This window comes from Lichenostomus cassidix, chromosome 13 (genome assembly GCF_008360975.1).
Source record: "Lichenostomus cassidix isolate B80296 chromosome 13, HeHo_3.0, whole genome shotgun sequence".
In the NCBI taxonomy this organism is placed as follows: Eukaryota; Metazoa; Chordata; class Aves; order Passeriformes; family Meliphagidae; genus Lichenostomus; species Lichenostomus cassidix.
The window spans coordinates 14,137,447-14,165,438 of record NC_139494.1 but is presented as its reverse complement, the minus strand read 5'-3'; the positions used below and the strand labels follow the sequence as shown (position 1 = coordinate 14,165,438).

The window sequence follows — 27,992 nt, the reverse complement described above, 5'->3', positions numbered from 1 at the left end:
GAAGTTTTAAAATGAAAAATGACTTGTGTAAGGAAGTTTTTCTCAAAAATCATTAGCTTTTTGATAGGAAAATATGTCTGTTTGGTTGGCCACAAAGCCTTATTTTTTTTTCTTTGGTTTTTACAAAAGCTCAACATTTTTATCAACTCAGGTTTTTTTTGTGCCAGGGGCAATTGAAGCCTCTCCCAAACAACAGTTACCACAATGATGACGACACCACAAGGTAAATTCTGCCCATTTCATGAATGAGCCCAATTTTTATTTCTCTTCATCACAAAAGTCATCCCACATTTGTTGTACACACTGTTGGTTGCTGTGTTACGGGACATATCACCGGGTATCAGATGCTTTACTCTTGCAGAAGCACTTCTAATGGAGATGGAAGCTTCTGTTGGCTGATTTTTAGAACAACAGCAAAAAATAATAATACAAAACCAAAATATCATCTTCAGCTGCATAGCAAATATGGATCAAAAATTTAACACTGTATCAGATCACAAGCGTAAATATACCTCACCATAAATAAAGTTCATTGTACAAAATAACTCAAGCAGCTTTTCATACAAATATGGTACATTTGACAACAGTTTTTGAGAATATTTTCTTGGGTTTTTTACACCTTCAATTCTTTTCTCTTTTGTTCTCCAATACACATGAACCTACTGGACTGGAGTAATGCAGGAGAAAAAGGACTAATGTAGTTCAATGCTACTAAGTGCTGTCAGAGTTTCAAAGAAAAACCACTGAAGTGCTGAATTTGAACTAGTTTGCTTCCCCTTCCTACTGTAGCATTGAAAGTCAAGTGTAGCATCATCCCAGAAAAGCATGTGCACTGCCAACAGCCACATTTTATAATGGCAAAGCTGGAGGGAACATGAAAATAATCCAGTGTGACTTCACTCATGACACAGGCCATCCTTTCTCTCCCCTGTAATTCCTGTATGGAGCCAACAAATTGTCTGTGAAGTAGACTTTCCAAGTGGTGGCTGGTGAGTCCTGGGGGATTTGCAGACTACTTCAGCATAAGCAGGAATATATAGGTAAAAAATCAAGTCCATCACCAGTGGACTTGGGAGTATTCAGACAGGGGTCAACATTTCCCTAGGAAAAGAACATTAGAAGTCTGCAGATTATAAAAGACTGAAAAATACAGGACTGAAGCATATCTGCGAGGAAGACTCCCAAACTTGGCAGAAAGTCTGCCAGTGTGGGGAATATGCCTGAACCCCTGGCAATCTGTTACTATTCAGCCCTACTGTTACAAATTTGCTCCCTATTTCCATTAACAATTATGACATTTAAAAAAGCATGGGAGGAAATAAAATCCATTTTCATAGAGTTGTTTAAAGACCTAAGCCTGGACCTTTCTCATACACAGACGAGGGTGAGAAAACTGAATCCTTGAGATAATCAAAGGACAGTAACATCAAATCTCAGAAATTAAGACTGTGATTATTACTAGCTGATACCTCATACTATTGAGCAACAAGGCAAAAGAGCTGCATACACTCTACAGTCAAAACACTTTACATTTTGTTCATGCACTTTGATATTTTGCTCAAAACACTTAATCCCTTGGAATCTGGATGGATTTCACATTTTTGCTAGCAAATCCGAGGGCAACAAATAGATTTAAACTACCTGTTCTTTCAAGTACAACCTGCACAACAACTTTCTAGTGCAACCATGTTTTGCAGGGTTTCAGGGAATTATGGCAAAACTACAGGAAAAGAGTGCAAAGGGATTTACAGGTTTAGGTGAAATATCTCTTGACTCACTCCAGACCTAAACTGATGAAAACTGGGATTGAAATTCACCTTACTCTATCCCATTTTGTCTAGGTAGCTGAGACTGGGCCACTTGGACTGGTTCATCCTTTTGTAGCAACTTCTTGTTCATGCTGGTTTCCAGGGAGATTCCAGCATTTCATAGCACATAGTCAGATGTACTAGGACATTATATTTGTGCTGTGCCTAGAGGTGGCTCTGAGAGCCAGACAGGGACTTGTGCCAACTTTTCAGCAACACTTTCATACCAAAATAACAAGCACTTACTATTTAGGTGAGGAAAAATAGGATCTTGGCGGGATCTATCTTCCTCTCATCTTGTTTTCCACAAAAAATAAAAGTGCTTGATTCTTCTCTTCCTCTTAAAAATATATATCTTTAGATACCCTCACTCCAGTAGTGTATAAGTGTTAGGATATGATGGAATAGCAGAACTGACATCTTTAATGGAAGAGTAAATAGACAGCAGGAGCCCTGCAGGGTCATCAAGTCCCAGATGCTCTTCTGCTGCTCTTCCTCATGACAAGGAGGAAAGAACTCGCCTTGCTGGGTTGGGTCCTTCCCTGCCACTCCAGGATTTCAGCCAGACTTCCTGAGATTTCATTTTACTTTGAGATTACCGTGCTGCACAATTTCCTCCCTGCAGCTGAAATGTCTGCCTCAGTAATTAAAGGAAACTCAAGGTGTGAAAATGTCCAGCACTTTTCACATGTGGGGTATTTATTGATTATCAAGGCAGTAGGTGATGAGAGTCTGGGAGCACAGATTCATCCCACCCATCAAGCAGTTTGCTGGCTGTTGTTTCCTAAGACAAAAACTCCAGCTGGGACATTTCTACTAATTAATTATATGTTCCCTCTGAGGGAATAAATGCCCAGGCTCTGCCTTTTTTACATCTGTAACTGCATGCAGTCTACAAGGCATGATGAAATGCATGAAACAAATATAAATTATCACATATGTATACAGCAATTATCTGCTGTGGCCAGGCTAAAGCTGAGGAAACATTGCCAGTGGTGAGGCTGGCATCATTTTCTCTTGGAGCATTTGTGGTTTGACCTCTTTTCACATCAAGCACAAGCTTTTGTATCACTCCAATGACACTACTCAGGGGATGCAGGTCAGACCAGGAGTTATGAAATCCTCCTTGAAATTCCACCTGAATTTGTTCTCACTATCCAGGGATCTTAGATTAGCTGAGTGGAAAGAAGAAACAGACTCCAGTGTTCTCTCTGAACATCTTTGAACTTGGAAAACTCTGGGTATTTTTTAAAGCTTATCCTCTATTTTACCTTTTCTAAACAATCACGTTATTTCTGAGTGATGGGAAGTTTCCTAAGCCCTGCTGGTAGTCACCATTCTCTGAAGAAAGGTATTTGGTCGCTGTGCCACTAGGAATTTGTCTAAACCAAGGGCAAATAGCATCCCAGAACACACAGAGAGATTACACAGCCTGGCTCTCATCCTTGGCTGAAGAACAAAGATCCTGTATGTTCCAGGTAACTACACCTGCACCCTGTCAGCACCAGTGATTATTTCCACCCAAATTAATATGTTTGAGAGCACATTCACATGAATGCAGCCTGTTAGTAGTCCACAGGAAATCTGGTTTAGTCCATGGAAGATGTTTCTTCAGGGGAGAACCTCTGCTTTAAAACAAATGGACATCCCATAACACGGAGAAAGCCAGGCTGGTTTCTCTCTCCCCAGCTCTCTGAAGTGCTGAGGAGTTATTTGGTGACTGCATCATTGCTATTCTCAAGCCCACATGCCAAAGCTCCCCTACAGCTGCTGGAACAGCCAAGGACACGGCAGAGAGCACAAAGCTCACCCCAGCCCAGGCCAGGCAGCCATCCACAACCAGCCTGGCAGGGCTCCTCTGCACCCAGCACTTCCTTCTCAGGGCACTGCCATGGATAACATCCTGCCTTCATCCCTTCTTCCCCTCAAGGAGCGGATCAGGGATTGCCTTCAGCCCCTCCTGCTCCGTGGCTGGTGGCACATGTCACAGGGTGTTGGTTTGTCCCTCTGCTTCTGCGGTGGGAGCGCGGAACTCTTCCACCCGAGGCTGCAGTATGGCTTCAGAGTGATGTGTGGACTGGGTGAATCACAGGGAAAACCGGACCACTTCATGGAAGAAAAGCACATTTTGCCCGCCCACCCCCACCCCCCCTCAAGTCCAAAAGCTACGAGTAAATCAATCACAGGGATGGGACGGAGGAACATGCACTCAAACGGGGCCGAGGGGAACATGTGTCCTCGTGTGGAGAGGCAGACCAGCCTCACCTCCTTGTCAGGCCTCACACCATCAGGTTCACCCCTCCCAGCTGGTTTGGGTTCAGTCCCTGCTCCCTTCCCAGTGTCCACACTAGCAGGTGGTGGCCAGCGACTGGTGGATGGGGGGCTGGAAGCAGCGCACATGCTCCACCGTGGAACTGTCTGTTTCCACCGACTTCATGTACTTGTTCAGGATGGCGAAAATCTCGTTGTTGAGGATCTGGTACTTCCTGATCCTGTCGGCCATCTTCTTCAAGGGCTGGAGGGATGGTGAGGGAGAGAAACAGGACATGAAGGGTCTTGTGTCATCTGAGCAGCTAGGAAGTAGCAGAACCTGTGCCCTGCTGCTGGGAAGCTCTGCTCAGGCAAAGCAGCTCTAACACATGTTCCTGTTCCACTTAGCACCTTGCAGGGACTGGTGACTAGCTTCGTTATTGGGTTTGATGACTCAAGACAGAGCATTAACAGCATCAGTGAGTGGTCCTAAGTTAACTGTTCTGAAGTCTAGACTCCCAACTGCTTATTGATAAAGCCACCGAGATCACAGGATGGTTGCTGGAAATACCAGCTCCTCAAGTCCAGCTTCTCAACCCCAGGAAGAAGGGAAAAGCTTTGGGAGAAAAAGATTTGTTTTTCAAGCCAATTAAAACCTCGGCGTCTCTGCTGAGACTGCAGATGGAAACCTTACAGCAAGGGCGTCCAGTAAGAATGAGATTAACACCAGGCTTTGTTGTAATTGATGACAAAATTGGACAAAGAAGGATAGAAAACAGAAATGTGCTCGTTTGGGTCCTTTGGGACCTCACCCTTCAACTTACCACGTTTTTTATGATTTCATCCTTCCCATCCTGCCTCTGCACCTTCAGCAGGTGGTAGCAGAAGTCAAAGAGGTCAAAGCGCCGTTGCTGTCCAAGGAGAACAATGATAGAGCAACCTGCCCAGTTCAGACCATCTCCAAAGCACTGCCTGGAGGGAGGACAGGGTGGTGGGTGGGGACAGATGACAGGACAGAGTTAGGCAAGAGAAGTACCATGGCACCAGGAACTTTCTTTGGTGAATTCCTAGGGAAATCAGGTTGAGTCCTGCACCTAGAAAGCGAGCATACACCTAGAGAAAATTAATTCAGAAGCAGATATACAGAATTACACCCAGGCCAGGCCGTGCAGGGTGAGTCACAGGTGAGACAGATGAGTACCTAGTGTTGGACTGTTGGCCCTTCTGCCAACTGATAATTCCTGCTGTCACTTTGGGCACGTCCCTCTACCTCGCTCTTTTCTCCAGCTGTTCCTCACATCCACGCACAACAACTCCCTTTCCCCAAACACCCACATCCCCCTCTCCCTGCACGGTGCCAGCACAGCCAGCTGGGCACACTCACTCTGCCGTGAACTCGTTGGTGCCCACGGGGATGCAGTACACGAACTGCATGGCGCTCCAGAGCCGGTGGAACTCCACGCACTCGTCCACGTGCATCACGCCGTTGGTGGGCGGCGGGCCGCGCCAGATGGGGTCCTGCAGGTAGCTGCGGATGCGCGTCAGGATCACCTCGAACATGGAGAGCCCGCAGCACAGCCGCTCCTTGGTCAGCAGGTCACCCTCCCGGGCGATGGCGATTTGCTGAGGGACAACCAGAGTGACACGAGTGAGGATGGCACCCACGCCCACCCTCTCGCTGGATTTAGCGCTGCCTGGGCTCTCCCCGGCTGTTTCGCCTCTGGGAGGTCAAACCTTACCTCTCATGGCTGCTCCCGCAGCACTTCCCACCAGAGAACACTCATCCCTCAAACAGGAGATTTAATATGCTGCTCCCCTGTATTTCACCAGCCTCAGTATCTCTTGGAGTAACTATGTACGTCAGAACACCAGAGCTGAGAGCAAAGCTCTGACCAGAAATACTGATCCTTAATTCTGCTAGCGTGCTGTTCTGTTCTGTTAGTGGTACTCAGCATCGCTGGGTTTCATTTCATGATTTCTGCAGATTGTGAAGATAAAACAGGAGAGAACAGGGACATTTTGCTTCCCAGGACATGGCCATCATCTCTTCAAAATATCGATAGCCTATGGCTTTCTTGATTTTTTTTGTAATTAGGGTTAAAAAGCTCTGAGGAAGATGAGAAGCCACTGCAGAATTGATACTGGAAAACCCATGGTTTGAAAGAAAGCCAAATAAATTTTTCCCAGATGTGGAAGCTCTACAGGTGTAAATAATTTCTGTGACATCCCCGTTCAGAGTTAGATATACAAATCTGGAATAGCTCTGTTGGATGAAGTAATTTTGGCTTTTACACTAGAGGGAAGTTAAAAGAGAAATAACTTCATTTCAGCCCCATTGCTCCCCCAGAGGACAAAAACTGGAGGATTTAACATAAGCAAGCAGGGCCTTCCCAAGCTCACTGAATGGTGCAAGCATGGGGTCTCTCACTGCCCTGGCTTCCTCTCAGCTGCCCCATTTCCTGCTGTTCCCGTGGCAGGACTGACTTCTCTTTGCAGTGCTGCCAGAAATAACTCAGGAAACGGGAGCTGAGTGCTGTCAGAGTCGTGCCCATGGCTGTGGGAGGCTCTGGCTCTGCTGTGCTCACCTTGGCAGAGGAGTGACTGCCCAGGCAGCACCTTTCACCCTTCTCACCACTTTGGAACAGGCACACAGAACAAGCATGACATTTCCTGAGGCCCTGCCTATCCCAGGGGACCTCCTGGAGCTTTAAGCAGTTTTTAAGCATTTGCTCCATTTCCAGCTGTCCCTGCAATGGCTATAAAAATGTCATCCCAATCAGGCACGATGGGGACTCAGAGCAGCTGGGACAAAGGGCAGGCATATGTCATGGCCAGACATTAAGGACATGAATTATGCTTGGTTTACTTGGGTCATCTTCATTCCACTCTGAAAAATGCATGAATGTGCCTGCATATCCCCGTTCCTGATTATCAATTTATGCTGGCAGTATTTTTAGTTCGGTGGCTCTTGAAATTAGAAGCATTCCATTTCTTGCTTGTGTCACAATTTCAAGGATGTTCTGGGGACCTCAGCTCAATTAATAGCAACTAATAGCAAATATCAAGGGAAAGCTGTAATGATGTGCAGAGGCCACACTGGGCCTGGGATCTCTTGATCTGTTAAATGCAGGAAGGATATCACTGGTTCACTGGCACACACCTGCATGTGTTTGCTTAGCAAGTAAAGATTTATTTTATGCAGTTTTTTAGCTAAAGGCTGTATGCTGTCCCTCTCCTCACCTGCTCCAAGCTCTTATGGGTACAGATCTGCACACACCAGTCTATCATGGCAAAGTGAGGACACAGAAACAGAGCCATTTCAAATATATGTTAGATGTTAGCATTACTGTTTGCTAAAATATAGTGATAAAAGGCATACTTTTGAGAACAAACTTCTCCAGTGATCTTGGTATACGATTTCTGAAGAAATCTTAATTTAGAAAGGGATGCATCTGGCTTTCAGTGTAGGTAGTGCCACTCAATTCTGCACATTCACAGACAGAATTTGGCTCTAAAATTCATCACAGTAAGACCAGTCTTTGATACAGGACTACAATCCTAGGGTAGATATCTTAACACGGGCAAAGCAGCTGGAGAGCTGTTGGTCTTGTGGCCAGAGCTGCCTCAGTCTGGAGTCCCACTGATCTCTAAGATCAGGAGAGGAAGGAAGCTCTCTCAAGGTGAATTGTCAAAGGATGCCACTGTCCTATTTATTTCCAGTGAAGAAACCAGACTGACCAAGCACTTTTGAAAATCCCTCACTAAATACCTTTATGGTCAGCATTAAAAGGGAGAGGATTCCTTTAATGAACCACTTTGACCCCCCTGGTTCCTTATGAATGATCCATCAAACAGCTGCTTCTGGATTTCCAATGCAAAATAATTATTTACAACCATCATTGACAGTTTTCCTGCCACTGCACAAATCCAGTTTTGTTTTTCTGGCTTTTGAACCTCTTTCACAGTCTGTTTACTGGTGATCTTGCCAGAACCCTACCCAAAACCTGCAAAAACCAATAGATCCCCACTAACTCTGGCTCAGCCCCTGCATAGCATGGAATTCTACAACATGCATGGGGTCACCTTTTGGGAGAGGCATCGAGCAGGCAACTTCTGCTTAGATTCTGGACAATTGCTACAAGGCATTTATGCATTCTGCAGGAAAAAAATCCTGTATGGCCTGTGTCCAAAACTGCATTTCCAAAATGTATGTCCAAAACTGCATAAGAAGAGCAAGCTTAGAAGCTATGGAGGCACCTATAGAAAGCAATTCTTGTGTTCATTTACATCTGAGCTCAAAAAAAAAAAAAAAATCTGGTACCCAACTGTACCTGTGTGATGAATATGGGAACAGTTTACAGAAAAATTACTTTTTAGTGGGTCATGAAATACCTTTTGTTTTTATCACCATTATAACTACAGCAGAGATAAGCAACGAGTGGACTCTAATAGCAGAATTCAATGATGATTTTGCATGGAAAGAAGGAGAGATAGAAAGACCAACACAAAGACACAAAAACACAGAGGTGAATTCTTTTTCTAGAGCGTCTCCTTTAAAAGGAAGTGTCTACAGAGTAAGACAAAGTCCTCAGTTTTCCAGCCAATTTCTCTGTTTCAGATGATTTCCAATGATGCAAAGTTCAAAATGTCCTTGATCCATGAGAAAAAAATACAAGGAAAAAAAAAAAATCAACCACTTTCTGCCTGCCACAGATCTGTCACCTCCTACACCAGCTGAGTGTTTGTTCCATTCCCTCATCAGTACATTACAGAAAAAGGGTGTTGATTCATTTGATACTTTGAAAGATTTTTATCCCATCAACCCCAGTAAATGGGCACTTGAAGTCTGATTATTACTATCAATGGAGCTCAAATTTTACCCATTACGCTGATCAGTCTATGGAGATATTTTTTTTAATAGTACTGAGTTCCTGCATAAGAGATCTTTCCCAAGCTGAGACCCACGTCAAGAAGATACTTAAATGGAGCCGTAATTTTAAGCATGTGCTGAAGCTCTAAGCATGTGCTAGGAGGGAAACCATTCTCAGATGTATTCCTTGACAGGGATGAGCTCAAATGGACCACACTGCAGTCCTAAAATGGGATCCCCAAAAGTGATGGCAATTGATTGCTAGGAGAGCCCTGCGAAGTTTTCCCTCAACTCACTCCAGCAATTCTCCATCTTTTTAAAGTGGAGAAGAAGAGGTTTTTGGAGTTGTTCTGATTCAGAACTGGCTTCTAGCACACTTGCCTTACAGCTCTCTGCCAGCTCTCCTGACCAGAGGCAGCAACAACACCATCTCTGGACCTGCTCACAAATTTCCCTTCAGAGTGTTTGCTCGGGCAAGGGTTCCGATTCACTCGTCCAATCGATGTTTTGGGGGGAAAAAAAAAATTCAATCAATCCAAAAAAACCAAAAAAAGATCACTTTTCCCAAGGCCAAACAGGCCGTGTGGGGACTGCTACGAGTTTCCAACAGCCATCCCTTTCAATGCAATCCTTACCTGCGGAGTGCCCAGCCTCTCTATTAGGGGAACCAGGTGGAGTGGGGCATACTTGGCTTCGAGACGCTTCATGCGCACCTCCAAGCGTTCTCCTTCTGTCAAGCGAGCAGCAAACAGTGAAATGAGAGGAGGAAGTGGAGAACCCGCAACTTTCCGCCGAGTTTGCTCAGAGCTGCCCCCCAGCAACCATCCAAGGAGATCAGGGAGCCAAACCGACAGCAATGAGGGGCCAGTGATGCGGAGAAGGGAGGGATGGGCGAGTGCAGTCTCAGCAGCAGCTTTGTCACACATGTCCAAAAGCATGTCCCTGTTACCGAGCACTCCTGGTGAGATGGACATTTCATGCTGTCATTCTCCAAAGAGGCTGGGAAATGGCTCTCAAACCCTAAGGGAACCCCCAAACTGACTGAGGTTTCAGGCCGTAACTAGGCTACAGGAAATGCACCCTTGGCTTTTGTTTGCACCTGATGTTTGGCTGTATCCACTTATCTATTTGGAGGGGGAAGCAGGGTCAGAGTTAATCCTCAGCAGAGATGGGAGAGAAAACAGCCTCTGGGCAGAGACCTCTGAGTCTGCCCACTGCTTCCCTCTCAGCTTCTTACCTTTGATGTAGACCCTGGGCAAAATATTTTGGAAGGGAGCAGCATGCAGCAAATCACAAACTTCTTCCTGGGACTGAGGCAGGAAGAAAGAAAGATAAAGTAAGTTAAAAAATATCTATGGGGGAGAGTGAATGGCTCAGGGGCCTGGGCAACACTACAACAGTTCATGCCTACAGCACCTATTCAGATCCAACCCAGCTCAGTAGTAACTCCAGTGGTTTGAACCTAAACAATCTAAAACTGGAAGAAATACTTCAATTTCAGTCAGGAAGTTTCCCTAACCCAAATAAGTTACTTCCTGCCTGTACAAGGCCAGACTTTTATACTGATTTTCTGTCCTACTTACTAGCCCTGAAAGTAAGAGGGGATAAAGAATATGGAAGTTTCCATTTCATCTCACCCTGAATGAATTCCTGCAGCCTGTTCTTTAGGAGAGTGCCCAGGTGAAAATTACCCTTTGGCTTAGTTATTTTAGGAAGTGTACATGGAAAATATACTGACACGTGGCTCTGCTGCAAACAGGTAAATCATAACTGGTCTGAAGTGATTTGGCTGTGGGTGTGGTGTTCTCAGCCAGGGCTATCAGAATCCCAGTGGTGCAGGCACCAGGAAGAATAAAACAGAAGTCCAGATAGGAATAACACCATGAGATGCCACCTGAGGGGATGCATGCCAATGCACTTGAGAAAAAAAATAATCCCAAACACAGATGCACAAGGAGGAGAAACCTAGAAATAGGCAGGTGGAGACTGAGGAGCGATGGCTGACAGTAACACTGTATACGAGTCTGCAATGGGAAACAGCAGCGAGGAAACCAAAGCTGTTCAACACAGAGGCACCGTGTCACGACAAGGCATCAGCCTGTTCCTACTAAAGCTACTCCTAGGACATGCTTTCAGTTCTCAGCTCACTGGAGAGATGTAGACACACTGGAAAGCAGATCATGATAGCGCAGCAAGAGGTACCTGGGGCCGGATGGAATGGCTCGGCTGGGTCTGTTTGGGATGCAGGCGTGGGCAGCCCTTCCAGCCAGCAGGACAGTGAGCATGGAGCTGCAGGAGGCTGTGCTGGAGCATGGACGCTGGGATGAGAGCAAGTTTGTGGGAGTGCAGTTTGTGACACAGTGCTGGAGGGACAGGAACAGTCTGGGGTCCCTCCATGGGCACAGAGGTGCTGATGCTAACGGAGTGGGCCTGGCACCTTGGTTATTTTGTTTGCAAAATACTGTTCATTCCTAGGGGAATGTTCTTCCACTGCTGTTTCCCTCTAATAAGGTATTTTCAGCCATTTGCAGCCTGCATTCACCTCGTATCTGTCCCAAAATTAGTCATGTTATTAACAGACCTCTTCCCCAAGGCCCATTAATGGAGAGCACAAGTTCTGCTTAGAAATTTCATCCCATTCCCCTCATTCCTCAAACTTAAACAATTAAATGGGAGCAAAATGGAGCAGACTGAACATCTGCATCAGGGTCATTTTTGCCAGCAAATACCACCAGCCTTAGATCACTCAGAGAGCTCTGAAGGTAAGTGCACTGTAAAAGCAAATCCTCCTGCTGCACAAGAGCTCCATTAGGGGGAAAATCTTGCTCTGTGATGGCTCTGTGCATCTGACATCCTCCAGCAAGTGGGAACCAATGCCCACTGCATGCAAAATGGCTTTGCATGCAGAGTCTATTACTGTGGGGAAAAACAGCATCAGAGAGGGAGAGACTCTGTCTGGCATAGAAAGTAGGCAGATGTGGACTTGGCTGGGCATCCTCCCTTAAGGGATCCCCAAGTTCCCAACATCTTTATTTTCTGCTATTCTAAAATGCCAGCACACTGCTGATGTACAGTTCCTGGGACTGAAGGAACATTTTTGCATTGAAATGAAGGATTTCTGCAGAAACCACCATGGGTCCCTTGAGTGTCCCTTTAAAGGTGTGACAAGAAAGGCAAATGCAGTACATCCAGCAGAAAACCCAACACTGAGAACAGCAGAAAGCAGTGACAAAGCCACAAAAGGAACAGAAACTGCCAGAATATAGTTGGCAAGTCTGGTCATTCTATAAAATTCTATAAAAGCCAAGCTGCTGGGTAACACACATCTCTTGTTTTCTTAATTTCATGCAACCACTGCTCACTGAATGTGTTTGATACACTATATAAAGAATTAAAAGTCTTTAAATATGGAGTTAAAATGCAAAGGCAAAGGCAGAAATATCCATTTTGAGGACATGCAGAGACTTTTAGTTTTCTTTGTGCTCTGTGGCCAGATAAAACTTGGAATCTTTGAACTTTCTTATGGCTTTGCTCTGAACAAAACTTCTGGTTTTGCTTGGAAATCCTGTCTTATGCTAAGGAAGTATTTTTGAAATATTTCTGGAAAAAACTGAAACAACCCTGCCAAAACCCTTGTGACACAGTATGCACATTTAATGTAAAGCTGTGCTGTTGAGCACTCCTCAGCTGGCTCTGTGCCAAATTATGAGACAAATTTATTGCCACGTAAATTTGTTATGTGAAAAACTAGAAGCTAAGAAGATGAGTGGCACTCAGCCACAGCCTTTGCCCCACACCAAAAAGGGCATCACATGAGCTGAGAAGCTGAGAGACTTGTGCATGTGTAAAACTCCTGTGCAGGGGGCAATACCAAGTCGTCACTCCAGCCAAATTTTCAGTGAAGATGTCATAGGACATATATCATCAGCTCACCTCAGATTTTCTTCCTGTTGGATTGCTTTATCCATTTCACCATTACAATCAGTCAGGTTGTTTCCATTGCACTGGCACCCCAAAAGAGCAGAGGGATCAAATCTACTTCCCACTGTACAAGTATGTATATAAAAAAGTATTGATCCCTGCCCCAGAGAGCTTACAATCTAGAAATAAACTCCAGTTGGTTTTATTTCTAAGCAGGACAAACAAGGGGCAGCTTTGGGTCCAAGAATGAAATCTGGATCTTCCAGTATTGAGATTCAGCCATCCCAGAGGCCTGACAAACACACATCATCCCCATGGACACACCCAAAGCCTCCAATAACAGCCCCAGAGAGACCCTGAGAACAGGAGAAGCCGGAAAGCAACATTTCCCAAACTCTTCTGCTGGAGAACCCACTTCCACTTCTACTCTTGAGTTGGAAATTTCAGGTACCATGTTGGTGTGGGGGTTTTGCCTTACCAAAGCCTGCTCGATAAGGAGGCAGAAGAGAATGGCATTGCCCACTTCTCTGAGGCTCTGGAACACATCAGTCTTCAGCTCTGCATACTCAATGATGTCCTTCAGCTGGTGGTGGAAAAACTCCAGGATTCCTTTAAAGAGAAGGAAGGACAGTCAGAAAGAGAGTGGAATCACTGTCTGGTAACTTGGATAAAAAGGTAATCAGTGTCTGGTATTTCCTCAATCACAAACTGCAGCTGCTAAATAGTTACACAGAGACTGGCGTTGAGAAGAACTAACATGCAGTGTCTCATCCAGCTCTCAGAAACCCTTGGGACATAGGGAGTAAGTCATATGAATTCCCTGGATTTCCCCATCAGAGGAGGGAAGAGGTTCAAGATTGTGATGGATGACTAAGTAGCACATTTAAAAAATAGCAGCGAATCCCCAATATCAAAAGCTTACAAAATCCTGAAAACATAACTGAAGCTACCAAAAGACATTCCCTTATCAGCCATCTATGTGTTGAAAAGGAAATTTCCAACAGGAGATTCCCTGGAAGGGTTTCCTATACATTTTCCAGTGTCAACAGCAAAGCAGCCAAAAGTGTCCCAGCGAACCTGGCTGCAAGTGGCACTGGCAGGACAGGTGCCCAGCCTGGTTTAACCAGGAGTGTGGGCCTGAGGAAATGCTGCACCAACACGTGGCTGAGCTCCTGCTCAAGGATCCATCTGCAGCACCCACCTGGAGAGCCATACTCGTGTCTTGGCAAACGGCAGATCTTGGGCATCACTTCAATCAGAGTCTTCACATACTGCAGGATGGTGCCTTGGAGCTGTTGGAGACACAGGGAGGTTAAAGTGGAATGCCAGATCTCCTGGCATTGGTTTTGAAAGAGGATGGGTCCACACCTGGCAGCACAGGATGAAGCTTCAGCTGGAGTCCGAGAAGAACTTGCTTAATTTGGATTTTACTCAAATTTTAAAGTTCAGCCCAAGCGTATGGAGTCAGAGTGCTTTTACAGCTTCCTCCCAAAGAAAAAATTACAGCTGCATGGAATTTTGACTTCAAAATACAGCTTGCTGTGTTTACCTTGCTTGCAGCTGAAATCCAAACAAGGCTCAGTCTTAGATGCAGCTGGACTTGTGCTTCTAACCCAAAAAGCATTTCACCAGAGCTGCCAAAGGAGTCACTCCCTAGCACAGGAAATGTTCCTTCCACCTGAGGAATGATCACTGCATACTCAAGAGCTCAATAAAGAATTTATGTTCACATAGAACAAGTTTCTGCAGATCTGATGTTTTGAACTAACATGGATTAGAGCAGAGCATATTTCTTAGTTTAAAGCCCTTGCTGTCATTTGGAGTTACACACCTGCACCCTGTAGATACATTATATGAGGTAATGCACTAAATTCTGTTCAGTCAACCATAAAATCTTTGCCTTAGTGCTGAATGCTGTCTGATCTTGCAGGAAACACTCCATCATCCCACAGGAATCAGTGGGATTCCTCACCAACAGTAAAAATCAGACCACAAGTGTTCCAGAGTGGATCAAGGGACACGAAGGTGCCACAATGGGAACACCCTGACCCCAAAGCCCACACTGACTGTCCTGCCTGTCCCTATCCAGGCTTTGGAGTGCCTCCATCACCAGTGTCAGGCTCAGAATTACCAGGCTCTTGACGATTTTCAGCAGCTCTTCCATGACCACAGCAATGCCTTGGTAGCCCAGGAGGCGACAGATGGTCTTGAAGTGAGGTGGCCCCACGAAATTGCGGTAGGAGCTGTAGATGTGGCTGTAGGCAATGTTGAGAGGCTGGGAAATGCGAAGCACAAGGATAGTTAGACAGGACCATGAACCAGACCTGCGGTTCTCTTTTCACAGTATTATATTCCATCACTTCAAATAATTTTTAAGGAGGAAGAGAAATAATAATATCTGTGGCAATTCCCACTTCTGCTTCTTGTAGGAGAGGAGATTGCTTTTCTTCCTGTGTACTTGGATAGACTATATCTCTCAACACCATCATGTCACAAGGTTTTATTATTCTACTATGTAGCAACTCCACTTTCATTTCCAAGGTAATTTACTCTCCCATACACTCCCAATCAAGTATTCCAGCTCACTGGCCCTTTGCCTCTTCAAAACCAAATTCTTCTCTACTAAAATAAAAAGCTTTATATACATTTAAGCAGACAGATTTTTTTTTTCCCCCTATGGGCACTTGCTTTAAATGAGCCTTATTAAAGAAAAGCAGGAACTGTAGCAACTGAGTTTAAGGGCAGATGGAAAAGACACAGAAAAGATCTTTTTTGCATCCTGAAAAGCTTTACATCAGCCTCTACTTAACAGACATCCCATGGGTCTCTGACAAGGGTAGGAATCTGACACTGGTCTAGGGAGAATAGTGGCGAGGACATTGCCCCCAAAAATTCTTAGCAGCAGAGAACAGAAAGTGATTTCCAGGAATGTACTCTATCAATGTCATCTTGGAAACATGGAAATTGCTGCAGTGTTTCATCACTGGAACATTTACAGGATCCATTTGGTGTGAGGCAAAGAGAAGCAGGGGGAATTAATTCACTCGTGTGTTCTGCAGAGAAAAAGTACTGAAAATCAGATTTAGCTGAGAATCACAAGCTCAGAGAGGGCTCTGCAACAGAAGTGTTGGCATCACAACTCAGCCCAGCAGAGAGAGGCTGCACTCTCCCCCATGACATCTCCAACTGCAGCCTCAGTGAGCAGCAGAAAAGCCATTCTTGAAAAAATCTTGGCATGCAGTGCCCTTTCCAGCAAAACACAGGTTAACCCTGGGCTCATGCATACCAGAAGATAAAGATGAGGAAACAAATTAGACTACATCCCAGATGCCTCCCTGTGGATATGGCAGACTCCACTCTACAGGGATTCCCTTCCCTGACAGTAATGGGGTCATGGGAGTGGTGGGGCCAAAGTGCTGAGGAGGTTTGGGTGAAAGGGAGCAAGGGCTGCAGCAGAACAGGGCAAAATGCTCTCTTTGCTCCACCACTGCTGCAATTCAGCCAGCTGGAGGCTCCAGCCATCCTCCACTCCTGACTCACCCTGCAAGATTTACTTTCTATCATTTCATCTGAGCTACTAATGGGTAACAAAGTCATTTGCTAAAAATTGGAAAAGTATTTTCTTTTGCTCTCAGCTATAGAATTTCACCATTTTACTGACCACGCTTTCACAGACATGTCAGTTACTGTAATCAATTAATTGTCCCTCATTTTGTCACAGCCCCACAGATCCGGGTCCAGCAGGTTGTTACCTGCTGTAATTCCTAAGTGCTCTTTGAACTAGCAGAAATAAGGCACAGCTAGGAAGTCCCTTATTTTCTGTGAAATGTAATTTCGCCTCCTGTTCCTGGTAGGTGAAAATAGCCCTATAATACTATTAAGTCCAGAAAGACTGCCTTGGAGGCTCATTCACAATGAGCATGAACTTTCTCTCCCGTCAAAATTTAAAAAAAAAAGGACCCTGAGTTGAGTATGTGTCAGAGTTAAGAATTATTTAGGCAGACAGAAGCCTACTTTCAAAGCTCCTTGGATACCAACTCTTAAGAGAATTGAGCATCCTGCTTAGGCTTCTGATAACCAAATCTTTAAAAATCTGGTAGGGACAGATCCAAACCCACTAGTTATGCACCCTGATACATCCGAAAAACAGCAATGTGTTTTTTTGAAAAGTGTGTCTGTTTAAACACCAGGTAAGCCCAGCCTGGAGCATTTGCCAAACAGCCAGCATGACCCTCCCAGAGGGAAGTCAGTGCTCCAGGGTCTCAGCCCAGCCATCCTCCCACAGCTTTTATTGCTTTAACTTTTGCAAGGCACTGTCCCAACCCCAGGTGTCCCCAGAAAACGAGTGCTGCAGGGCTGAGCCAAGTGGCCCAGAGATGGCTCCTTGCACTGTCCTTCCATACCTCTCTGTAAGCTCCTTTACCCTGTTATTTCCCCAGGCTTAGCACACTGGAGCTCATCCTGGCTAGGGGGAATGGAATATCCTTATTTCAGTGGGCTCATGAAGCCACATTCATTTCTGGAGGCCTCTTTGCTACTCCACAGCCAGGGGACTTCTGTCTATGCACATGCCTTGATCCCCTGAGATGGACTAGCACCACTGGTTCCAGTTGTGGTGCAACTGGTCAGGTTTTCCCCTCAGCAGGGCTGGTTTTGGCAGGACAGGCTGTGCAGCACTCCCTCGCCTGTCAGCAGGATAATGGGGCTGGAGAGCAGCTCCCAACTGGGCTTCTCCCTCGAGTGGTCTCAGCAATTAGCCTGATTGGGAAAAGACACATTTTGGGATGTGGACTGGCTGCAGATGAGCAGGATGATTCACCCCTGCCTGTCTGCAGGATGAGGGAGGTTCATGAGCTCTCTGCACAGCCCCACGGCGCGCTAACAGCAGGCGTGCGTCTAATAATAATGCTCTGCCAGTAATTAAAAATATAACTCCATTTAAGGGTGAGATACACAGCTTGGGGTAAAGACTGTAGGATGTAAAAAATGACACCAGTGGGTATTTTAAGACAAAGCAGCTGAAGGCACAAGCTGGCTGCACAGCACAGCACAGCTCACTCCCCCACGCCGGGCGGCCGCTTCTGACCCCTGAGAGAGACAGAGCAAAAGCCTGACCCTGACACTTCCTGGGAGCAGCAGCTGCTGGAGACACTGGGGAGGTTTGCCTCCCCTTCGGTTTGGGGCCAAATGGGCAGGTTTTGGGGATAGGAGGCTGGGATTTGCAGCACAGGGCAGAGTTTGCAGTGTCCTACAGAGCCCACTCTGCAGCCAGGTCTCAGGGACAGCAGTCAAATTGTGAGCATGTAGGGAAGGTCCCAGCATTGCTTCAGGAGCTCAGGAGGTTACTAGAGATGCTCTGGAGAAGACTTAGCAACAAATGAAGCAAATCAAGCTCCAGTTCTATTTCCATGTCTTTGACCTTGTTGTTAGCCATCACTCAGACCTGTCTGAGCTCACCCGAGGAAAGGCAGGGGGAGTTTTATCTGACAAAATTGAACACAGAGAGATGATAGACAGCACTGGCTGGTACAGAATTCCCTTGGAAAAATGAAGAGAGAATGAAAGAGGAATATACTCAGAGACAAAAAAGGGACTTGCACACAGCCCAAGACAAATCAGGGCTCCCAGCCAAGCTAATTTCAGTGCAACAGCTGAGAGTGTCTTAGAAAGTGGAATGAGTAACTCCAGACTCAGAAGCAACATTTCTGGGAAAGTTGCTCTCAAGCATATTTGGGCTTTAGAGAGCACCAAGTCACTTGTTCAGGGCCTCTCCAGGTGCTACATCTATCCCCTCCTGGCCACAGGTTCAAGCTGCTCCCCTGAACACAACAGCCACTGGCTTTGCCTCTCCCTCCTGCCCTCTCACCAGACTGACAGAGGACATACCCAAGTTGTTGCCTGTAAGTCAGGGGCATTTAAAGAAGAGCCTGTCTTAATCCCATGCAGTTCAGCAGGGAATTGAAGTATTTGAAAACCCAATTCCTACTCCCATCATACAGTTGAGAAAATATTAAAAGGCTACTGGATATTGCTGCACCATCACAGATCAAAATGTGCTGCTTATGGCTTTAACCTAAATCAATAGTTTAATGTGCAAGAGATCCCATTAATGACAAATTAATTAGTGACAAAGTCCCTGAGTCAACGTGTCCCACAGGCTAGGATCCCAGATATCCCACCATGTGCCAATATGTCTGTAACCCCATACCCTGCTGGGGGTCAGTTCTGGTCTTGCTGGGGAACTGTGGATAGGTGAAAAAAAAAAAGAAAACCCAAATAAGCCAGCAAAAAAACCTACCTGGCTTGTTTTTTCTGCCTCGGAGACATACAGTTCTCCCAGGCAGAAGCTTTTAGGGATAACATTCCCACATCACTGGAAGATGCCTGCCCATCCTTCCTTATTGGTTGCCATGGTGAGAGATGACGGAGCCGAGCTGGGTATAAACGAGGGAGCGCGGGGAAGGGATTGAGCAGAGGAGGGAGGTGAGTGCTGGCAAGAGGGGCAGGCACTGCCTGGGGCCACTCTGTCACCAGAGCCACCGCGGAGCTGGCAGGAGGTAAGTGCTGGCTCTGGGAGGGCTCAGCCACGGGCAGCTCCTTAGGGAAGAATGGCTAAAGCAGTCGTTAAAATGAGCTGATTCTTGGGTGAATTAGAGGAAAGTTAGTTATTGTTAGAGAGAGGGGAAGAAGGAAAAAATAAACCAGCTCTCTTGCAAGGAGGTGCTGCTCTGAGCACTCAGCTAGCTGGCAGAAGGAACCCTGCAGTGAGGCTCAGAGAGCACTTTGGGGATCTAAAGGAGTGAGGAGCTCAAGTAATTTGTGGCTGTTGCTGAACAGACGGAGAGCTCAGAAAGTATTGGAAAACTGCTGGACATTGCACCCTCAGGGATCAAAATCTACTGCTCACTGGCTTTGGCTTAAATCAGTTTAAATGTTTGAAGTTGTTAGGGGGGGCAGTGTCTTTTTTCTGTCTTTGTTCTTATTATTCATGTATTTGTGTTTCCCTAAAGGCACAGATTTTATATTTTGCCAACCTACAGATTTTACATTTAAGATCCTGATATTACAGTGTAAGATGTTGCACGAACAGAAAGAGTTTATACTCTGTTAAGCAAGGAAGGTACAGAAAATGCAGCAACAACCTAAAACAGTGAATTAACCACTATGGAGCTTTCTAAATTGCATTTAGGCATAAAATCAAAATATTTATTGATTGGCAGCTTCACAAGGCAAGCTGGAGCTAGTTTAATGATCACATTATGTTAATTACACTTGCAGTATCCTATTTTGTGGGTAAGAAAAAAAGCTAAAAAAGCTTCTGAAACAGACAACCAAACAAACAACAGTTAGAGATATTTTTTAAAAAATATAGCTGGAGCAAAAAGTATACCTTATACCCCAACTGATGATTTTGTTATGAAGCAGAGTGATACAGGAGGTCTGGGCAATGGCAGCATTTGTCTTTTGTAATTTTATCCACTCAAGACTTAGCATTTTACCTAAGTGAGCCAGGATAGTCTCGAGTCCAATCTAAGGGAGACTAAAGCCAGAGGAACGATTTCACTGATGTCTGCTGCCTTTGAGCCTTGACACGAAACAGAAAACTGAGCCAGAAAGCTGAGCCTCTCCCTGCATCTGCTTCCAGGGGCACGATGAACATCGAGGTGCACAACATCACTTACACCAGTGCCACCGTGTCCTGGGCCATGAGCAGCCCCTGCCCAGAGAACTACTACCACGTCATGTATCGCCCCAACTGGAACAGCGTCTTTGCCGGTTACTTACGGCAGAACTTCCACCGTGAGGAGAGAGTTCCTCACCCCCTCAGCTCCCTGGTGCTCCACCGCCTCACCCCGTCCACCATCTACGTCCTCTGCATCACCTGCAAGAACTCCTACCCCTCCAGCAACCACTGCACCACCTTCCACACCCTGGACAAAATCCCCCTGGTTTTTGGTGGCTCCAAGCACGAGCCCACCACGTCCATGTGGATGGTGAGCAGCCTCCTGCTCCTCTGCTTCCTCGCCCTGCTGGCCTACGGCTGCCTGCAGTTCTGGTCTGCAAGGTGCCGCCAAGCTATGAGGCTGAAGCATCCTGACAGCAGCCATGAGGAAGTGGTGGAAAGGAGCAGCTCACCGGAGGAGCCACTGAGTGATGGACTGAGAGAGGAGCTCCTGGAAGTGCCCATGACCACTGTGCTAATGAGGAGCTCCAGTTTCATGAAGGAGAGCCCCTATAACTCCCCTCACTGCTTTTTTTCCTATAAAAACAGCGATGATAAAAGGGCCATCTTGCCACAGCATGGCCTTCAATGAGAGCAAAAGAAAACAAAATCTTGCTTAGAGGTTTGGTTTGTCCTACTCCTCCCCAGCTCTTGACAAGAGGACTGTCTGTGTGTCCATGGCAGCTGTCTGTCCCAGGGTAGAACATGAGACATAGACATTGGTCACAGGGAGAAAGATTTTTGTCAAGTGACAAAAATATTCTCATTTGCTGAGGATTTTAAAAAAAGAAACCAAGCCAGCTCTCTGGGAACAGCCAGGCTTGGCAGACTGTAGTGTCATCAGCTCATGCACATCAGTGCTGTAGGTTCATTTCAGAGTCATCAATCAATCAATGTGCACAAGAAATAAACTCCACTCAAGGAGTTTCACAGTTGAGTAATCCTCCACTAGCATCACACCCCAAGCCCTTGTAACACCTGTACAAACAGCCATTGCAGCCAGAGAAAAGAGCTTTTTGTTAGTATTAAGTAGTGCACACAGAGGTATTTTAGTAATTCCCATTTTGAACAAAAAATGGGATTCCTGAAGAGGTACCTTCCTTGGGGAGGAACATTGCATCAGAGCACCAACTATCTCACCTCCCTGTGCACTTAGATGGTGTGACACAGCCTCAGTGCCAACACCAGCATAGAGCAGTGCTGACATGCCTTAAGATGGGCATTTCATGGAGAAGAACATGGAAAAGCAACAGCAACAGCACACTGAATCTGCTTCTTGCATGGCCTTTGGGTTGCACACAGCAATGTGACTCTGCACATTCACACCTGCCACTCTGGTAATGAAGTAGTCCTTGCATTTCTTTCTCTTCCTAAATAAATATTTCCAACATCCACCCCTGTTGTGGCTCATTTACTGACCTTGGACCCGTAGAGGTAATAGGGCTGGACGTTGGCTGGCTTGTCCCGCTGGGGCTCCTGTGTGAATGGGATTGCTGTCCTCACAAACCTGAGCGGGAGGGAAGGGGTCAGAGCCTGGTTAGCTGAGCACAGGTAGGGCATGGTCTGGGGTGACCTGCAGTTGCAGGCTAGTTAGAATTCATCACCTGAGCAACAGGGATGCAAACTCCAGTCACAACCTATTGGTGGTGTCAAACCCACCAAAAGTGAGATTTTTTTCTAATTTTTGGCAGGCAAGAAAACAATATCTGAGCAACTACCAGAGCTCTGCGGCTGAGTAAACCAACCCTCAGCCACTTCAATCACTGTCTAACCTCTGCCTGAATTTGTTACTAACATTTTCAAGGCAACATGGTGGGTTTCAACTTCATTTTAAGAATAAACGCTGCATCCCATTGGGAGCACAAACCCCACTAAAATCCACAGGAATTTCACGCGGCAGGTTTGACACCCCGAAAAGAAAAGCAGAGTGTCCAGGTGGCTCTGCTTTCCCTGCTCACCTGTTGGTGGATCCATTGTAGCAGTAGTTGGGCAGGAAGTCGAAGTTGAGCTCCCAGAAGACGTGCAGGGTGATGCGCCCATAGGGCGCGGAGACGTTGTGATTGGCCTCGCGGAACATGGCATCGAAGCTGTCCAGCGTCATGTGCTTGCACAGCAGCCTGTGCGTCAGCCGGTTGATTTCCAAGAGCCACTCCAGCTCCTGCAGCACATAAAGCAGCAGCAAAGGCAATGTGTTACCAGGGTGGCAATAGAAACAGCTGATTTAATTGCCAGGGGAATGGTTTTATAGCCACACGCGCATGCAGAACTAAAGACAGCAATTTAACCCGGCGGCCAAGGCCAGTTGCGCTTCCACTCAAGGGGGTTCTGGTCCCATACTTTGTGAACCTGCAGGAAGCAAAATTAATTTCTTCCCCACTGAGCACTGGCTGGCTTTCACCTCAGAATCCCCCACAGGTGGAAACTGGTAATTTTACACTACTTGACTCTGATGCTCCTGTAACATATCAGAGACAGCAAATCCTGTACACACACAAACGATGTCACAGCCACCTTCATCCAACAGGGAATTAAAGCCAAGATTTCCTTCTCCCAGTTTACAGGACCCTCTTATATGAGCTCTGCACACTGTAACTGCTGACTGTCACCTTATGATTTACCCAGATACTTAATGGTCTGATAATAATGCAATTAAAGCTGCATAAACAGAAACAGTGTAAAGGAAGATACATGACTGGCTGAAACCTACTGCAGGGGGACTCAAAGCAGAAGACAGTTGACTGTGTATCCATGGCAGTGTATTATTCTCCTTGCTCATACTCAGAGTCAATACAGTTCTTACCACGATGGATGTCAGGTCCTCGCTCTCGAAGCGGCTGATGGCTTGGTCTAACGATTTGTACATGGCTGCAGAGATGCGCTGGGTAATGAGCCTGTTCAGGTCGATTGATCTACCCAGCAACTGGCAAAAGAAGAGATTTGCATGTCGTATACAGGTGGGGAAAAGGTAATTTATTTTTTAGTCAACAGACATGAAATAAAACCAAACCTCCAAGTCTGCTTGGATGTGAAAGTGGTGGTGCAAATGCCTCAGTTGAGTTTAGATTGATTAAGAAGGGAGGAAGAAAATGCGGAGCATAACCCATCTTTGTGTGAGAAACGGGTTCAAACCTTCTCAATCCAGACCCAATCTCAACTGAGCCCAGCATTAGGATGCCCACCACCACCAAAAGGATAACAGATGAGGAGTGATGAGCACTGGAGAGTGCTGCTTGCACTGTACCTGGACGTGCCTCTGCTTGAGCAGCGTTTCGTAGCGGTTCGATGGTGGGTATGGAATGATCACCCCGTAATTCTTACATTCAGCCCGGAAACGTTTGTCCAATAAGACACTGAAAAAGGGAAGCAGTGTCAGGAAAATAGAAACATACACTATCAGCTTCTCTGTGGATCTTTGCAGAGCTGTTTCTGTCCTTCTTTTCATCTTGGCTCGGAATGCCAAGAAATTTCCTCACACTAACACCTTTGCTTACACCACTAAATCACAGAGCAGTAGTTGTTATCTGGGGAGTGCCACGCTTGTCTTTTATGGTTAAAACATTCAAAAAGATAAAAAAGTGTGCTGAAAGGTATCAATGCCAGGTTCTGGGGTGGTTCTCCTGGTGTACTCCTTCCTTGGAGATCTGCTGTAGGAACATTTGGTTGGTGGTGGTGATTGTCCTTATTCTCTAAGGCCAAATGTGACCCAGAGACAAAATGTGCAGAGTTACATGGAAGACTTGGTTCACCTCTGGGGCCACGAGAAGAAGACTCTCACTAGAGTTCATCTATGTTCTTTGAATTGGTAAGGATGAAATGCCACAAAAGTTCTACCTCCCCAAAGGAGAACAAGTCCTGCTGCTTCACTAGGGTGAGGACAAGTGCATATTCCTGTTTTGTAGAGATAGGAGCTTCCACTCCTTTGCCTGGTACACAAGCAGAAGTCAAGCAAGGACATGTCTTTGATAAGCTCAGTTTGCTTTTCTGTTGCTCTCACAAACTGTACTCCGACAGCTACTTGTGATGCCAATTATTATTTTTTCACTTTAAAGTCTGTCTCCTTGCCACCATTAATTAATTTTCCCCGTCTACACCGGTCTGACGTGGACAGCCAGCTCTGGGGACAAGGATGATCTATGTTTTGTCTGCTTGAAGAGGCTGCTCCCTGAGGGAAACCTTTTGGTTAACAGCAATTTGGATGCAGCGATATCATCAGTCACCATCAGCAGTCAGGTTCTCCTACCTGCCAGCCATTGCTTTGTAATAGGCAAAGATCTGATCTGCCAGCTTGTACACAAATTGATCAAAGCACAAATTCACCTGGGGAAGAAAAAACAAGACTTGGTGAGGGTGTCACCAGCACAGAACAGCTCCTTCCTACGCATGCAAGATCAATACAACCCAACACAGATCTCTCATTTAATACAAATATGTCTTAAAGGCCACATTATCTAAAAACCACACTGCCATTCTCACAACGCTAAAGGTAAGCAGAAAATTGCAGTTGCATTTATCTCTTTATAGTTTCTGCATGTCCTTACAGGTCCTGGTCTCCCACCCTCAATCATCCTTCCATCTCAGGGAATTTCTCATTTTCCTCTGATGTCTCAAACCCTCTGCTCATCAGACTCTTCATATCCCCAGTGCTCAACAGCTTTTGGCTTCCATGATTCTCTATGGGTACAGCTAAGCTGAAGACCTTTATCAGGAGAGTCTGAAAGGCCTCTGGAAATGCTGATCTTTTTGAAAATGTCTCAGTCTGATGGGATATTTCTTTCAGGAGGTGCATGTAATTAACTGCTAGGTCAAACAAGGCAGTGTGACCCCAGTGAGCTTTTTCCATACAATAAAGATGAAGAGAACTTACTTCAGCTTCAATTTCATCATACAGAAACTGCTTTTTGAACTTGGTCAAAGCATAGTATGCACTGTCATTGTAGAGGTCCAGGGGGTACAGCACATACCTGAGGGCAAGAGGACAAACCACATCTAGAATTAACTCTGGAGCTTATCAGCATGAACTGCAGCCAGTGCATGTGCCCTGCTTGGTGTAAAAACAAGGCTTTCTCTGACTTTATGCCTATCACTGCCCCTCCCTGCTCAAACAGTCCCTCTTAGCTCCTTGGGTTCTGCAGGACACAGCTACAACAGACCTGGAAGTGAGCTAATTATGAGTTGTTTGATCAACACTTTCCTCTTCTCTGCCCTTAAAAAATCTTTCACTCTGCCCTCACTCAACGGAAACACAAGTTTTCTTAATGAGGAAGATATTATGAACATAATTACACTTGCATAACAGCAATTCCTCTCATCATTTATCACACATATGAAAAAAAGTGTGTTGAGGTGGCTTAGCCCGGGCCCACCCCCTTTGGTGACACATCTGTCTCAGTGCTGCGTGTAGCTGACAGTACCACAGTGTCCTGCCCACATCCCAACAGCTGCCAGCTGCTGTTTATGACACATAAACAAGTGCCAGTGCCAGGAAGTCACCCCGTGTCTGCTAACGAGGTGTTCACACAGTACCACCCATGTGACAACAGATCAAGGAACATCTATTTACCTCCCACGCCACAAACACTGCTCATCGCCAGCCTACCCTTCTTCCTGAGCAACATCCCAAACCCCAGCACATGCACGGTCCCAGCAGAGCCCATCAGCTCTTACTCCATCATGGAGGGTTCTTTGGTTTCCAAAATATGGTCTGTGAGGATCCAGGGCATGGACATCTCGATGGGGAACTGGATGCGGCGGCCCATGGTCAGCTCCAAGAAGAATTCCCGGAACCAGAGCTGGGACAGGTCACAGCACTGCTGCAGAGCTTCTGCAAGGCACAGGAGACCTGTGTGACTCCCACATTACCCCCCTTGGGATGGTGGGGAGGGCATTACAGAGGGGGCAGCTGCTGCAGCCTCATTTTTGGGTATGGAGCATTCTTTTAGGATGTCTCTGATTTTAAATCCAGACCATGCCCATGCTGCCTGAGCATTTGGTAATGCAAAAAGAAGGAAGGGATCACCTCTTTTGCTCTAGAAGGCCAGAGAGAACACTTGAATGGCTTAGAGTTACTCCAGAGGATTTCTTCTGTGACCAGAGGCTGTTTGTCTGGCACAGAAAGGAAAGCCCAGTCCTAGAAAATAAACTGCCACCTGCAGCTATTTGCTCTTGCTGACTCAGTCCTGCTCACATAATGACTACTACACTGAATCAGGCAGCAGTAGGACATTTGGGAAAAATCAAGGAAAATCTTCTGCACAGGTCAATGAGAAGCAAAGCTGATCTGCCTTTGCCTTCCTGAGCATGCAAGAGCTGGTTCAACCCTCCCCCTGCCATAATCTCACCACTGATGTTGAGAAGGTGGGTGAAGAAGAAGGATTGCTTGTGGAACTCCTCAATGGCCAGGACTATTGGCCCATCCAAGCTGCTCCTCAGAGTCTTCTTGGAGCCACTCTTGTCTGCTATGAGGGACTCCAGCATGGTCCTCACCATGTAAAGCTTTGGAGAAAAAGTGACATGCAGTTAGCACTCTCCAGGCACCATCACACACAGCCTTGGTGTTCTGGAACAAAAAAACCCCTCTTCGCCCAGGTGGTGACCACTCTCTGCACACACAAGCCACCATCCTTCAGAGCTAATCAAACCCTTAAAACAGGAGGCTTTGGGAATTATACAACAAATTAGGCACCAAAACAACATTTAACACACAACATAATGAAGATTTTGTGGAACAGACCACAGAAACAGCTGCTAATCCAGTGTGGGAGACTCCTACATGGATCTGTAAGACCACCAATTCCCCACACAGGAGACAGACACTCACATACCTGTGTGCTTGATGGTCCTACTGCTCGTCGCGGGACTTTAATATCAAATCCACCTTTAGGATCCTTCTCACCTCTCAGGCAAGGATCATTTGGAGGCTCTCGACCTCCCTCCCAGTCACAGATCGTCTTCCGAATTGCCTGAAGGACACTGGGGTGGGGGGGAGAGGGAAAGCAATGCCTAAGCTTGTTTTACTTCAAGATGAAAATACTTATGGCTATGCACGTATGGGAGGAAAGGTACCTGAGGTGGGATCATGCTCAGTTGTTATTGGTGGGATCATGCCCAAAAATTACCTCTGGAGGAGCTGCTGGCCAAGCAATGTTGGCTGGTTGTGTACTGGAATGGACACAGGGCCACATGCTTGCACATTACAAAGTGTAACACCAACAAAAATGGGCTTTGCATTGCATTCAGAGCCAGACTGACCTGATCAGAACATTCTTCTTCTTCCTGACAGCCTGGCGGAGTGGCTCCCTCAGGGTCACCTGGGCAAAGTCCTGCAGGGCTGCATAGATGGTGTTGCGGATAGCCTGGTTGAAGACACTCTCCATCCGCCCCATCAGCACCTGCAGGCCTTTGATCATGGCAATCACCTGGA

General features: G+C 46.1%; 2 protein-coding genes across 2 annotated transcripts in view; one reads left to right on the top strand and one right to left on the bottom strand.

Annotated features, from left to right (window-relative positions):
* Positions 1-224: 224 nt before the first annotated feature.
* The window catches only part of CYFIP2 (cytoplasmic FMR1 interacting protein 2), a 48,622-nt gene continuing 20,854 nt past the window's right edge, over positions 225-27,992 (bottom strand). The window contains exons 14-31 of the mRNA XM_085073851.1: positions 27,821-27,987; positions 27,394-27,541; positions 26,911-27,064; positions 26,237-26,393; positions 25,437-25,533; positions 24,813-24,889; positions 23,814-23,922; positions 23,373-23,492; positions 22,531-22,730; positions 21,992-22,079; positions 14,981-15,124; positions 14,051-14,141; positions 13,328-13,458; positions 10,166-10,238; positions 9,564-9,658; positions 5,443-5,681; positions 4,883-5,030; positions 225-4,323 (exon numbers count right to left, since the gene is read on the bottom strand). Coding sequence (XP_084929977.1) covers positions 4,156-4,323; positions 4,883-5,030; positions 5,443-5,681; positions 9,564-9,658; positions 10,166-10,238; positions 13,328-13,458; positions 14,051-14,141; positions 14,981-15,124; positions 21,992-22,079; positions 22,531-22,730; positions 23,373-23,492; positions 23,814-23,922; positions 24,813-24,889; positions 25,437-25,533; positions 26,237-26,393; positions 26,911-27,064; positions 27,394-27,541; positions 27,821-27,987 — 2,406 coding nt within the window. The 3' untranslated portion in view covers positions 225-4,155. The remainder of the gene's footprint in view (positions 4,324-4,882; positions 5,031-5,442; positions 5,682-9,563; positions 9,659-10,165; positions 10,239-13,327; positions 13,459-14,050; positions 14,142-14,980; positions 15,125-21,991; positions 22,080-22,530; positions 22,731-23,372; positions 23,493-23,813; positions 23,923-24,812; positions 24,890-25,436; positions 25,534-26,236; positions 26,394-26,910; positions 27,065-27,393; positions 27,542-27,820; positions 27,988-27,992) is intronic.
* On the top strand, positions 19,317-21,966 carry FNDC9 (fibronectin type III domain containing 9). The gene is made up of 2 exons (XM_085073850.1): positions 19,317-19,406; positions 20,495-21,966. Exon 2 carries the CDS (start codon positions 20,502-20,504, stop codon positions 21,162-21,164), a length of 663 nt encoding a protein of 220 aa, XP_084929976.1. The 5' UTR covers positions 19,317-19,406; positions 20,495-20,501; the 3' UTR covers positions 21,165-21,966.

Excerpts from the sequence above, each read along its gene's own strand:
- FNDC9 (XM_085073850.1), top strand. The coding sequence starts at position 20,502 with ATGAACATCGAGGTGCACAACATCACTTACACCAGTGCCACCGTGTCC.